At 39.4% G+C, this 13,232-nt stretch overlaps 1 protein-coding gene across 3 annotated transcripts in view; it reads right to left on the reverse strand.

Annotated features, from left to right (window-relative positions):
• Positions 1-13,232, reverse strand: part of LOC105497228 (integrator complex subunit 8) — a 57,299-nt gene continuing 44,067 nt past the window's right edge. For 2 of the 3 annotated variants that reach the window (XM_071067985.1, XM_071067986.1), the window contains 7 exons: positions 8,585-8,703; positions 7,109-7,212; positions 5,985-6,035; positions 4,433-4,506; positions 4,294-4,358; positions 4,090-4,133; positions 1-197 (listed from right to left, as the gene is read on the reverse strand). In XM_071067985.1, coding sequence (XP_070924086.1) covers positions 81-197; positions 4,090-4,133; positions 4,294-4,358; positions 4,433-4,506; positions 5,985-6,035; positions 7,109-7,212; positions 8,585-8,703 — 574 coding nt within the window. In that variant the 3' untranslated portion in view covers positions 1-80. Of the gene's footprint in view, positions 198-4,089; positions 4,134-4,293; positions 4,359-4,432; positions 4,507-5,984; positions 6,036-6,152; positions 6,189-7,108; positions 7,213-8,584; positions 8,704-13,232 lie in introns of those variants that run through there. The other variant, XM_071067987.1, reaches the window with a different exon arrangement.

Genomic DNA, 13,232 nt, shown 5'->3' on the forward strand with positions numbered 1-13,232 from the left:
TATTATATAAACTTAACCTTTTAATACTGTTTATTTTTAGCTCATTGTTTAAAAAATAAAAGTTAAAAAAATTTAACTGCTTAAAAGTAAAGTTTTGCCATTGCTTGGAGAAACTTTTTTTTCCTTCTCTGCGCTGCCAGCTGTAACACTTCTTCTGGATTGCTTGCATTCAACTCTGTCTGGCCGATGGCTTTGATCTTCCAAAACAGAAAAGTGATGTTATTAGAGATGTGTCAAAAATTAAGTTTTGTTGGTACAAGTAATATAAAGCTATCTACATGCTAACAATGATAAAGTTTAATGATTAACTGAACCTCTAATTGTAAAACCCAAGAGTCTTGGAAAAAAATTAACATAAAGATTAACCAGGCCGGGTGCGGTGACTCACGCCTGTAATCCCAGCACCTTGGGAGGCCAAGGCGGGTGGATCATGAGGTCAGGAGATCGAGACCATCCTGGCTAAGACGGTGAAACCCCGTCTCCACTAAAAATACAAAAAATTAGCCAGGCATGGTGGCGGGCACCTGTAGTCCCAGCTACTCGGGAGGCTGAGGCAGGAGAATGGCGTGAACCTGGGAGGCAGAGCTTGCAGTGAGCCGAGATTGCGCCACTGCACTCCAGCCTGGGCACAGAGCGAGAGACAGTCTCAAAAAAAAAAAAAAAAAAAAAAAAAGATTAACCAGGGCCACTCTCAAGGAAAGATGGACTGCTGAGCCATAGTTTATGGAATTACTTAAGTGGCATTTTAATATATTAAGTAAATTCATGTAAATTTATTTGAAAGTATAAGTAAGTTCTACATAGTAATTTTTAGAGTTAAACTAGGGCTTCACTTGTTAATGTGCAAAAATAACTAGTGGCTCAGCACTATAGTGGCATACAGTGGCTCAACTTTTCACGATTAGAAAGAAGTGCCTCAACCAACTAAATATACACACAATTTTTTTTGCTATGGAGTGTTTAGGACCTTAAAATCTATAGATTTTTCTTAAAAAAAAATTTTTTTTTTTGAGACGGAGTTTCACTCTTGTCACCCAGGTTGGAGTGCAATGGTGTGATCTCAGCTCACTGCAGCCTCTGCCTCCCAGGTTCAAGGGATTCTCCTGCCTCAGCCTCCCAAGTAGCTGGGATTACAGATGCCCGCCACCTGGCCCAGCTAATTTTTGTATTTTTTTAGTAGAGACGGGGTTTCACCACGTTGGCCAGGCTGCTCTCAAACTCCTGACCTCAGGTGATCTGCCACCTCAGCCTCTCAAAGTGGTGGGATTACAGGCGTGAGCCACTGCACCTGGCCTAGAATTTCTTTAAACAATAAGACTTCTGATATGTGGCTTGAAGAGAGAGATGATAATTCAGATATGATCATCAGGTATGGGAAGTTAGGGAATAGGAGAAATTGCTGGATGATGCCATTCAACATGAAGGAATGCATGTGGCAAAAGTTGGTAGTAGAGTACAACCAGAGTTGTTTCACACAGGTATCCCAAAGATAACTGGCTATAAAAACCCGAAGTGTGAGACAGAAATTGGAATCGGAGCCAGATATTTGAGAGAAGTAATACACCCCATGTGGACACTAATCAAAACCGAGAGTGGATTAAATTACCTAGGGAGAATGTAGGGTTACAGAAAAGTAACCCAAGGACTAACTTCTTGAGAAAACCAAGTTTAAGGAGTAGGCAGAGGGAGACACCCACAACAAAGAAAAGGAAGAAATAGAAAAAGCAATCCAATAAAAATGTCAGGGAAGCCAAAGGAATAAAGAGTTTCAAGAAGGAAGGAAGATGTAATCAGGAAAAGGACTGGAAAGTATCCAGTGGATCTGGTGTTTGGTGGCTCTTGAGAGAAAAGTAAGAGCAGTGATGGCATTAGTCAAACTGCTGGCTTGAAGAGCTTCAAAAGCTAGGCTCAGAGGGATAAGGGGGCCGGAGGTGGAGGCACAGACAACAAAAACTTGTATTAGGATGAAATATCTTATAGACTATGGAGAGGCTGACGACATAGGAAATCATATAACTCATTAAAAGGTTACTGAGGGGAGAGAATTCAAAACATAAAAATTTGCCTTCATCAAAGAGTAGTATAACCTCTTACGGGCTGCATAGTGGGCTTAACAATGAGTACAGCTATAGATTATTTTAAAGGCAAGACGCAGCAAATGAAATAGGAATTTGAAGCTAGCACTCACAAGGTCACCATTCCCAAGACTAACATCCATGAGGACAGAGCCTGGCCAGTCTTCACTGGTATATGCCAAGCATAGAGGAGGTAAAGAAGTATGGAAAAGGTAGAGAGAGGACAGGGGCTTAAACAGGAAAGTCTAAAAATTAGAGTCCACAAAGAGAATGTGGACCACCAAACTAGTGGCAGGTAAAAAAGCTGACGGGCCAACTAAGGCTGGAGACCAGTTTGGCAGTGGCACCAGTTGTAGAACTTTTTCCAATAGTCTCAGTGGCCCAAGAAAATAAAACACATAAGTTACTGAACTTATGCAGGGCTAGGGCTTTCCCAGGTCAGGTAAAGGATAAAGTGAAGATGCTAAAAATATTGATCAAGAGTAGCTCTATCAGCAGGGGTTCCCAAACCTGGTTCATCATCAGACTACCCGGGAAACAAAAAAGGGATTCCAGGGTCCCACTTCCGACCAACTGAATCAGTATTTCTCAGTGTGCAGAATGGTATTTGTCGTACTTGAGATAAGTAGAGAAGGGAAGATGGAAGGGAATGACTGGGAAAAAAATGTCAAAAACCTGAACATCTCACTGATCGTGAGGGGCTCAGGAGCCAGGAAGTAAGAGAAGGATAGGTTATGGGCAGAAAGTGGGTTGCAGTATAAGATCTTACGTAGAATAATTGTGAGTGGCTGGTACAGAGTAAAAATAACACTCCATAGACCTGAGGCTGACAAGGACTTGTAAAGTCCTTGGTGACATCAGGGTGACAGGTAAATTCATCACGTCTTTTGACACATGTAGAGGAACAACCAGATGCTTACATGAGCTAGTAAGGAAGTAAGGTATGAAGGATAAGGGTCTCAAAAAATGATAGAAGTAGAAGTGGTTTGGATATAGCAAAAGGGAGCTAGGAAAATTTTTCAATATTGCCTTCCAGCCCCAGGTAAATCAGAAAAGGGAGAATGAATAGCCTCCAATCAAGTAGAACTGGCCTTCATGTTCTTTTTCCTTTTTTTTTTAAGTGCTGTTATTATTCTGTTTCTTCTAAACAATGGGCATACACTTTAGTCCAAGTACAAAGTTTAAAAGACACTTAATAAATAGCATTTTTAAAAATATAAGTGAAAGAGCAAAGAAAAGATATGTGGTGATACTGCTGCAGTAAATGTTAGACAAGTAAATATGGCCATACAATTTAAAATGTTTTGGCCCATACATCAAATTTAGATACAGAGTTCATCTAATCAGTGATTCTGGGGCACCTAATATGTGCCAGACACCATTCTAGGTAACAACTATGACAAAACAAGTCCTTATCCTCATGGGGAAATAGATATTAGGTAAACATACAGTATGTTAGATGTTGACAACTGTTTCAGAGAAAAATGTAAAAAGAAATGAGAATAAGAGTACTGGAGGGAAAAGGAAAGCAGACATTGTTACTTTATAAGATGATCAGGAAAGGACTGAGGAGACACCTGAGGGAAGTTGGATGTTCTTGGAAGAGAAAATTTCAAAGGCCCTTCTTAGGTGGTGAATGTTCTTGGCTTGTTCAAAAAACAGGAGGGGTACTGGTGTAGCAGAAATTAGCAAGGAGGAAAAGTCAGATGGATAGGCTAGAGGTCAACTTGTATATAGCCTTATAAGCCATTGTAAGACTTTTAACTTTGTGTGAGATGATAAGCCATTAGAAGGTTTGGGACTGAGAAATGACATGCTCTAATATTTTAAAATAACATATAATGACATGGAACAGCTAAAATCATCAAAAAAGGATCTTTTATGATGTAAACACTGATAATAAAGTTCTGGCAGTAACTAGGCACACAAAATCTATTTTTTGTTGGTTCACATCTTAACAATTGTTTAATATTCTGGAAACTATACCACTGAAGAAAGGCGTAAGGTAACTTACTGCAATTTGTCTTTTATCTGTTTCTCCTCTTTTATGATGAAGATCTAAATAATCAGTTAAGAAAAATAAATCTGACAGTATTAAATATAATGAGAGAATCTCAACTCATTTTCAGTTTTGATTTGGAAAATATACAATATTAAATATTCCTTTAACTTATAGAAATGGATCATTCTAACATCACACACATTGATGAAAGGATACAAGTCAAGTATTCCAAAATAGTAACATCCCATATGTAGTCGTAGTAGGAGTCCATAGCATCATGACTGAAAGACAGAATTCGGTTACTTCTTAAGCAGAAAAATGTTGACCTCATTATGTTAAAAAAAATTATTCATACCTGTTTTGTTCTTGCAGAGATTTAAACGCTGTTTTGTAGTCAATTTCTCTGAGGAACTGACATAAAATGGCCACCTACATTAACAAAGATTTGAAAATGGTTTCATGTAATGAAAGCTTGGTTTTACAGGGTAATCTTGAATTATTTATATGAAGAATATATTCTTGAAGAAACCTTATAGATCACATTGAATCAGCTCATTTATGGATTCCATCCAATTTTAAGTTCAAAAACCTTTATACACGTGTCTGTCTGACCACTATTTTCTTCATCAGTGACCTAAACCACAAATTTTTAGAGGTCTGTTTGAATGAGAAGCTGGCAAAAAGCCAGTTCAGAAAACTGAAGGGGGTGGAAAACTGCCAAGCAAAAGTGTCATGACATTCAAGGACATACAGAGCGTGCAATTAAACCTTTCACAGCTGGCAAGTATAGATGCTCATTTTGGCAAAATTTAGGCTGCCAGTCTGCTTAACATAGAAAACATTTCACTCAGGTCATAATGTCCATCTCTTTAAAAAATAGTTTTTATTGATTTAATTCACAAACCATAATAGTTACCTTCTTAAAGTACCCAATCTGGTGGGTTTTAGTATATTCACCAAGTTGTACAACCATCACCACTATGTAATTTCAAAACATTTTCATTACTTCCCTCAAAAAAGTCCATTAATTAGCAGTCACTCTCCACTCCCTCTCACCTCAAGCCTCTGATAACCACTAATTTACTTTGTCTCCATACTCTGAACATTTCATATGAATGGAATCATAGACTATGTAGCCTTTTGTGTCTAGCTTCTTTCACTTAGTATAATCTTTCAAGGTTCAGCCATGCTGTATCACACAACATTACTGACCATTCCTTTCTATGGCTGAATAATATGTCATTGCATGGATATGCTGCATTGTGTTTAGTCATTCATCATTTGATAGACATTAGGGTTGTTTCTACTTTTTGGCTATTATGGATAAGCCTGCTGTGAACACTTGTGTACAACTTTTTCTGTGGACATACGTTTTCAATTCTTTTGGGTATATACCTAGGAGTGAAACTGCTGGGTCATATAATAATTCTTTTTACCTTTTTGAGGAACTGGGAAACTGTTTTCCTGAGGCTGCACCATTTCGATGCTACAACATTTTATATTCCCACCAGCAACATATGAGGGTGCCAGTGTCCCCACATCCTCACCAACATTTGTTTTTAAATGTCTTTAGATTACGGCCATCGCAGTGGGTAGGAAGTGGTATCTCATGGTTCTGATTTGCATTTCCCTAATGACTAATGCACATTTCTAATCTAAAGTATCTTTAAAAACTTGAAAAATGCTTTCTTCCCATTTAGGAGGTTTAAAGGTCAATGTTTTTAATTCATACTTTCATTTTAGTTGACACTGTATAAACTATTAAAAAAAATTAAAGAATATGCCAAACTCTTACATACCCTAAGTGATTTCGATATGTAAAATAAAATACAATTTCCAGTTCAATGCTTTATTATAAACTCTAACATACATAAAAACAAAACAACTTCATAATATTATAAACTAACCTGTGTGTGGCAATTCAGCAAAGAACAACATTTTATCATTCGTTTTATTACCTACAAAAGCAAAATTCTCATTATTTTCAAAAACCAGCTAACATGGATTGTAACAAATGTGCCACTTCACAAATGTGAAGCTGTGTGTGGAGGAACAGGGGGTGTATGGGAACTCTGTACCTTTTATTCAATTTTGCTGTGAACCTAAAAGTGCTGTAAAAAAAAAAAAAAACTAAAAATCTAATAAATGTTCAATCTTATTTCAAAAGCCATTATAAGTATTTTTAAAATATCATTTAAGTTATGATACTGGTAGCCTACATCGGAGGAAATAGCAACGCATATCAAAAAAAAAAAATGTATAAAATTTGATACCAGGTGCAGGAATGGGGAGGAAATGGGAAGAAGTAGTTCAAAGGGCACAAATTTGCTATTACAGTAAGTCCAGCAAGCTGATATACAGTATGAAGACTAGAATTCATTATACTGTACTGTATACTAAAAATTTGCTAAGAGTAGATTTTAGGTGCTCTTATCACAAAAAACGGGTAACTAAGGAAGGCAACAGATATGTTTTTTGTTTGACTGTAGTAATCATTTCACTGTGTATATTAAAACATAATTCTGTATATCTTAAATATATACCAAAGAAATTAAGAAAAAAAAAAAAACCAGGGATTTAGGAGATAGAATCCATATGATTTGAGAGCTAACTGGATGGTGGCAGGAGGATCAGTAAAGAAAAAAGTCAAAAATGATGGCCAGGGTTTGGGCTTGAACAACTCAGATGGTTAAACAAAAAAGTTTGTTTGGTATTTTGCAGGTTTTTTTTTGTTTGTTTTTGAAAGGGCACGTGAATTTATTAGGAGTGTATTAGGAGTTTATTACTTTATGGTAAAGTAAGATACAAATCAGTTTGGACAAGTTGAATTTGAGGTGTTTTGGGGGAATCAAGACAGCAATAAGTGCTAGAAATAGGGACAATGAAAATACAGAGAGCAATCTGTTCTAGAGTCATGAACCTGGGACTTACGATCACATTACAAGGAAATGGGTAAGTTCAGCCAAAAGGGGGCCCATGAAGAACATATACAGGTAGGCAAGAAGCCAGCCAGCCCATGAAAACAATTTACCTGGTCTGTATAAACATCAGGGGGCACAGCCTTGTTAAAGAAGTCAGAACACACAGCTCCTGCCTGGAGGTAATAGTGAAGAGCTGCTGAATACTGATTCGTTGCTGAAACAGAAAAACAGACATAAAGCATTAGAGGTAACAGTTGAAAAACAGGGCTTCCTTTGTGAAGAGTCAGGTGAAACTTCGTAAGTTAACACAAGCAGATTAAACCACAGATCTAGAAATAAAACGTTAGTTCATATTTCTTGCCAAATGTCCTAGCACAGAATTTAGTATTTGGAGATTTTACTTCCCAAATGTCCAAACTAGAAACAAATTATAATTTTGTGAAGTAGTTCAGAATCGGTATATCAAGAACCTGACAGCTATCAAGCTGATATCTTGAATTTGATAGATATCAAGAACCCGATAGCTTCTTTTGGGGACTGGGGTGGAAATGAGCATTAAAATCAGCATTTGCGTCAAAATAATCCAGAGGAGAGAAGAATGATGCGGGAAAGGGCACACATGAAACAAGACTGGCCATGAGCTAATTACTGTTAATTAGTAGCTGGGTGGTAGATACATGGGTGTTCAGCCCACTATCCCTTTTATCTTCATATCTTGAACTTTCCCTTTAAAAAATTCAACTCATTAGGAAATACGATAGGAAAAAATCTTAATTAAAAACCAACTCCTAAAACACAGATTCTGAAATGATTCTAGTCAGAAATTTTATTTGATCTGTAGAGTAACAGAAGCACTGAAAGTTTCATATCAAGTGGGAAAACCTTATCACATACAACCCAGCACAGGGGTAATGGGGAGAGTTAGGATCTATCTCCAAGAATAAAAATAATGATCAAGTGTATCTGGAGAGAGTTTAGAATCTCTAAACAGCATTTTAAAAAGAAAACCTCATTCTCCTTAAAGATGTTTTACCAATTAGATTAAAAAAATTCATGCCGGGCGCAGGGGCTCACGCCTGTAATCCTAACACTTTGGGAGACCGAGGCGGGCGGATCACCTGAGGTAAGGAGTTCAAGACCAGCCTTGCCAACATAGCAAAAGCCAATATCTACTAAAAATACAAAAATTAGCCAGGTGTGGTGGTGGGTGCCTATAATCCCAGCTACTTGCGAGGCTGAGGCAGGAGAATCGCTTGAACCTGGGAGGCGGAGGTTGCAGTGAGTCAAGATCATGCCACTTCACTCCAGCCTGGGCGATAGAGCGAGACTCCATCTCAAAAAAAAAAAAAAAAAAAAAATCACTACTTTTTTAAAAAAGATAATAAAGGTAGTCCACATAAAATTAAAAGCATCTGAACCAAAGGTTCCACACTAAAAAAAAGTATAAATACTTTTACCGCTTGAATTTACTAAAGTAAATCTCAAGAAAACTTAACAAGTATTGTAATAAAATAGGTCATATATTTACTTTTACTTCAGAAAGTGCTATAAAAACAAAACACAAAGCAACTAAACATCTCACTTACCAAAGTAAATATCTGCCTGGATAATTAACCAGGAATGGTTATTTGGATTTATACTGAGTGTGTATCGAACTAGCTCTTTCACTGTGATTGCCACAGCTTCAAAGTCCACAGACTGCAGGCTAAAAGGAAAGACACATAACATTAATCTCTATTTTAAAAGTCAACTTTAAATTCCATGCATGTATTTATTAAAAACAAAAAGACTCAGCCAAGATTTAGGTGAACATAAATATAATGCTAAATACTAGGAGTAAATGTACTTAAGAACTATCAACACAACTAAGTCTAAGAAAGTGTGACGGGCTAACTTTTTATGAGGGGTTGAAAACAATCTGATATTTGTTCTCTTTTCTTCAAAATGTCAAAGGTAGACAAGGCTGCACCAAGAAAGTGTATTTGCATCTTTTACAAATGGTTAAAGCATATAAAAGTAGTAAGACACTTACCTTTGCTTTTAGCACAATTTATGGGCAACAAAAGAGACTCATAAAATGTCCCCAAATTATTTTTCTTTTTTTTTTTGAGACGGAGTCTCACTCTGTCGCCCAGGTTGGAGTGAAGTGGCGCGATCTCAGCTCACTGCAACCACCACCTCCCAGATTCAAGCGATTCCTCTGCCTCAGCCTCCTGAGTAGCTGGGATTACAGGCACCCACCACCACACCAGCTAATTTTTTTTTTTTTTTGGTATTTTTAGTAGAGATGGGGTTTCACCATGTTGGCCAGGCTGGTCTCAAATTCCTGGCCTCAGGCAATCTGCCCATCTCAGCCTCCCAAAGTGCTGGGATGGCCTGAGCCACTGCACCTGGCCCCCAAATGATTTTTAAGTTCTGTTATCTATGAGAAGCCACAAAAAAATCAAGGACTCAGACACTGATAATGTTGCCATGTGGCCTTACATCCACCTTAAGGCTTCTTGCAAGAGTTACCGACTCCCCTCGAGATGTTTCAGGGGCCCTAATGGGGTGAGGGGCTGGATGTCCAAGTATATCACGTCAGTGCATTTGGCAGCCCCCAAGAATCAAGAAAAGGGTACTGTGAGCCTCACTAAATGTGGACACATTGAGGTACAGAAGATGGAACTGTGAAGAGAAAAGCGAGGCTGGCACTCAAGAAACTGCTAACTGCTTCCACCTCCTAAGAGCAGTAAAGCACAAGGGTAGAGAATACAAGCTGTGGATTCAGACACATGGCTCTATCATTTACAAGGTGAATTCAGACAAGGTACTTTTGTTGCCCTGAGGGGTTACAGTTTACCCTAACTCACCACTGTGCCCAGTACAGTGGAAAATGAATTGTGGGATTATTAGCAAATAGTCAATTATTTATTTAAACTTAAATAGTTATATAAGTTAAATTGGCTTATAATTTTATAGACATTTACAAAATATTACAAGTCTATGAATTCTATATATCAAATAGTTGGTTTTAAAAACGTAATCTTCAATCCAGTGCCATTTCCACTATTCTTGGAATCAATAAAGGCTCCCACTCAGGAGAAATACTTTTCTCTAGTCAAACATTTAGTCATATTTTGTTTTCTCTGGGTCAATTTACATTAAAGTATTTTCATCATGAAGATAATAGTTAAGCCTACTATGTACCAGCCTTTATTCTAAATATCTAGCTTAGAAAATGTATTATTTTGTGCAGGGCATGGTGGCTCACGCCTGTAATCCCAGCACTTTGGGAGGCTGAGGCAGGTGGATCACAAGGTCAGGAGATCAAGACCATCCTGGCTAACATGGTGCAACCCCGTCTCTACTAAAAATACAAAATATTAGCCGGGCGTGGTGGCGGGCACCTGTAGTCCTGGCTACTCGGGAGACTGAGGCAGGAGAATGGCATGAACCCAGGAGGTGGAGCTTGCAGTAAGCCGAGATCACGCTACTGCACTCCAGCCTGGGTAACAGAGCAAGACTCCGTCTCAAAAAAACAAAAAATAAAAAATAAAATTAAAAAAAATTTAAAAAAGAAAAGAAAATGTACTATTTCATCAATTCTGAGGCAGGTATTATTTTAGAGACGGGGAACATGGCACAGAAAGCAACTTACTGAAGGCATATACCTCTAAGTGAAAAGGCTAGGGCTCAAACCCTAGGGTAAACAAACCCTAGGGTAAACAATTCCTATGCCTCATTTATAAACACGCTGGAAATCAATCATGGCAGTCTAAACTTAGGCCACAGAGGTACTACTACAGAGGCTAAAAAACACAACCACTGGGTGGGGCGTGGTGGCTCATGCCTGTAATCCCAGCACTTTAGGAGGCCGAGGGGGGCAGATCACAAGGTCAGAAGTTCCAGATCAGCCTGACCAACATGGTGAAACCTCATCTCTCCTAAAAATACAAAAATTAGCTGGGTGTGCTGGCATGTGCCTGTAATCCCAGCTACTCAGGAGGCTGAGGCAGGAGAATTGCTTGAACCTATGAGGCGGAGGTTGCACTGAGCTGAGATCATGCCACAGCACTCCAGCATGGGCAACAGAGAATTAGCCAGGTGTGGTGGCACATGCCTGTAGTCTCAGCTACTCAAGAGGCTGAGGCTGGAGAATTGCTCAAACTCAGAAGGTGGAGGTTGCAGTAAGCCGAGATCATACCACTGCACTCCAGCTTGGGTGACAAGAGTGAGACTCTGTCTCAAAAAAAACCCAAAAAAACCCCAAAAACGCAACCATTGAAACCACCAATTAAAAATGCAAAACTGGGCTGGCCACGGTGGCTTATGCCTGTAATCCTAGCACTTTGGGAGGCTGAGGGGTACAGATCACCTGAGGTCAGGAGTTTGGGACCTGCCTGACCAACATGGAGAAACCCTGTATCTACTAAAAATACAAAATTTGCCAAGCGTGGTGGCACACGCCTGTAATCCCAGGTACTCGGGAGGCTGAGGCAGAAGAATCGCTTGAACCGGGGAGACAGAGGTTGCGGTGAGCCGAGATTGCGCCATTGTACTCCAGCCTGGGCAAAAAGAGCGAAACTTTGTCTCAGAAAAAAAAAAAAAAAAATCAAAAACTGGGCAGGCATGGTACTCACGCCTATAATCCCAGAGCTCTGGGAGGCCAAGGTTGGCGGATCTCTTGAGGCTAGGGGTTCAAGACCAGCATAGGAAACATGGTGAAACCCCATCTCTACTAAAAATATAAAAATAAATAGCTGGGGGTGGTGGCGTGCACCTGTAATCTCAGATACTTGGGAGGCTGAGGCATGAGAATTGCTTGAACCTGGCAGATGTAGGTTGCAGTGAGGTGAGATCTTGCCACTGCACTCCAGCCTGGGCAACAGAGCAACACTATGTCTCAAAAAAAAAAAAAGAAAGAAAAAGTGTCTCTACCTGATTCTTGGACTGCTATCTAACAGATTTTATATAAAAATCAGAAACACAGCATGACGGACTCTGCAGTTCAAATGCTGTGAAGCACGCACATGTGCTTCATGCAGCATGGTGCTCCCTTGGGAAACAAGCCTCAGTAAGTGGAAGGCAGGGGCACTCACCTGCTCTGACCCTCCAAATCCCTGGACAAGACAAGGGAGCTTTTCCAATCTCTAAGATTGAGATGGAAACAAATTCTTTACTGTTATTCTATTATCAGCTTGCCTGTGCACTGAAATCTTTTATTCCTCAAAGATGCCACTAAGAGTAATAACACAAGGCTTGAACAAGCACAAAGTAAGAAGAGTGAGAGGGAAGGCAGGGAGGAAAAACACTTGGGAGGAAACAAGTGGATTCCCCTATATGAGAAGTTGCTATGTGTGGGAAAAGAAAAATGTAAATGATTCCTTCAAGTAAATGAACACTTTCTCCTTCCCTAAAAAATGTCCCCATCATCTTACTGTGATTCTTAGGTAATGCACGCAAAAGGGAATATTTCTCAAAGTAATTAAAAAAGTTTAGCTTAGTTCCTACAGCAACTAAAAGAGATTGGGAGACTTTTGATAACTACAGCATTGGATGAGACATACAAAAAAATTATGAAAAAACAAATCACTTTCAAATGGATACTCGTAAAAGAAGTAAGATGCTGGAAACCTGATAGAAAGTCTTTCTTTCATTGGCCCCAATTTTCAAATTCTACTGACAATCAGGACCACTTTATCTTCTGTTCTAAGGCTGATAAATCTTAACTCCTACTTAAGAGTTATGCTGGGCCGGGTGTGGTAGCTCCTGCCTGTAATCCCAGCACTTCGGGAGGCTGAGGTAGGTGCATCACTTGAGGTCAGGAGTTTGAGACCAGCCTGGCCAACATGGCAAACCCACGTCTCTACTAAAAATACAAAAATTAGCCAGGCGTGGTGGCGGACACCTGTAATCCCAGCTATTTGGGAGGCTGAGGCATGAGAATCACTTGAACCCGGGAGGCGGGGGGTGCAGTGAGCAGAAATTGTATCACCGCATTCCAGCCTGGGCAACAGAGTGAGACTCCGCCTCAAAAAAAAAAAAAGTTATGCCTTATCCACAATTTATAGGAAAATAATTATCAAATAGAGAAACATGGCCGGGCGCGGTGGCTCAAGCCTGTAATCCCAGCACTTTGGGAGGCCGAGACGGGCGGATCACGAGGTCAGGAGATCGAGACCACCCTGGCTGACACGGTGAAACCCAGTCTCTACTAAAAAATACAAAAAACTAGCCGGGCGAGGTGGCGGG

This window comes from Macaca nemestrina, chromosome 8, assembly GCF_043159975.1.
Source record: "Macaca nemestrina isolate mMacNem1 chromosome 8, mMacNem.hap1, whole genome shotgun sequence".
Taxonomy (NCBI): domain Eukaryota; kingdom Metazoa; phylum Chordata; class Mammalia; order Primates; family Cercopithecidae; genus Macaca; species Macaca nemestrina.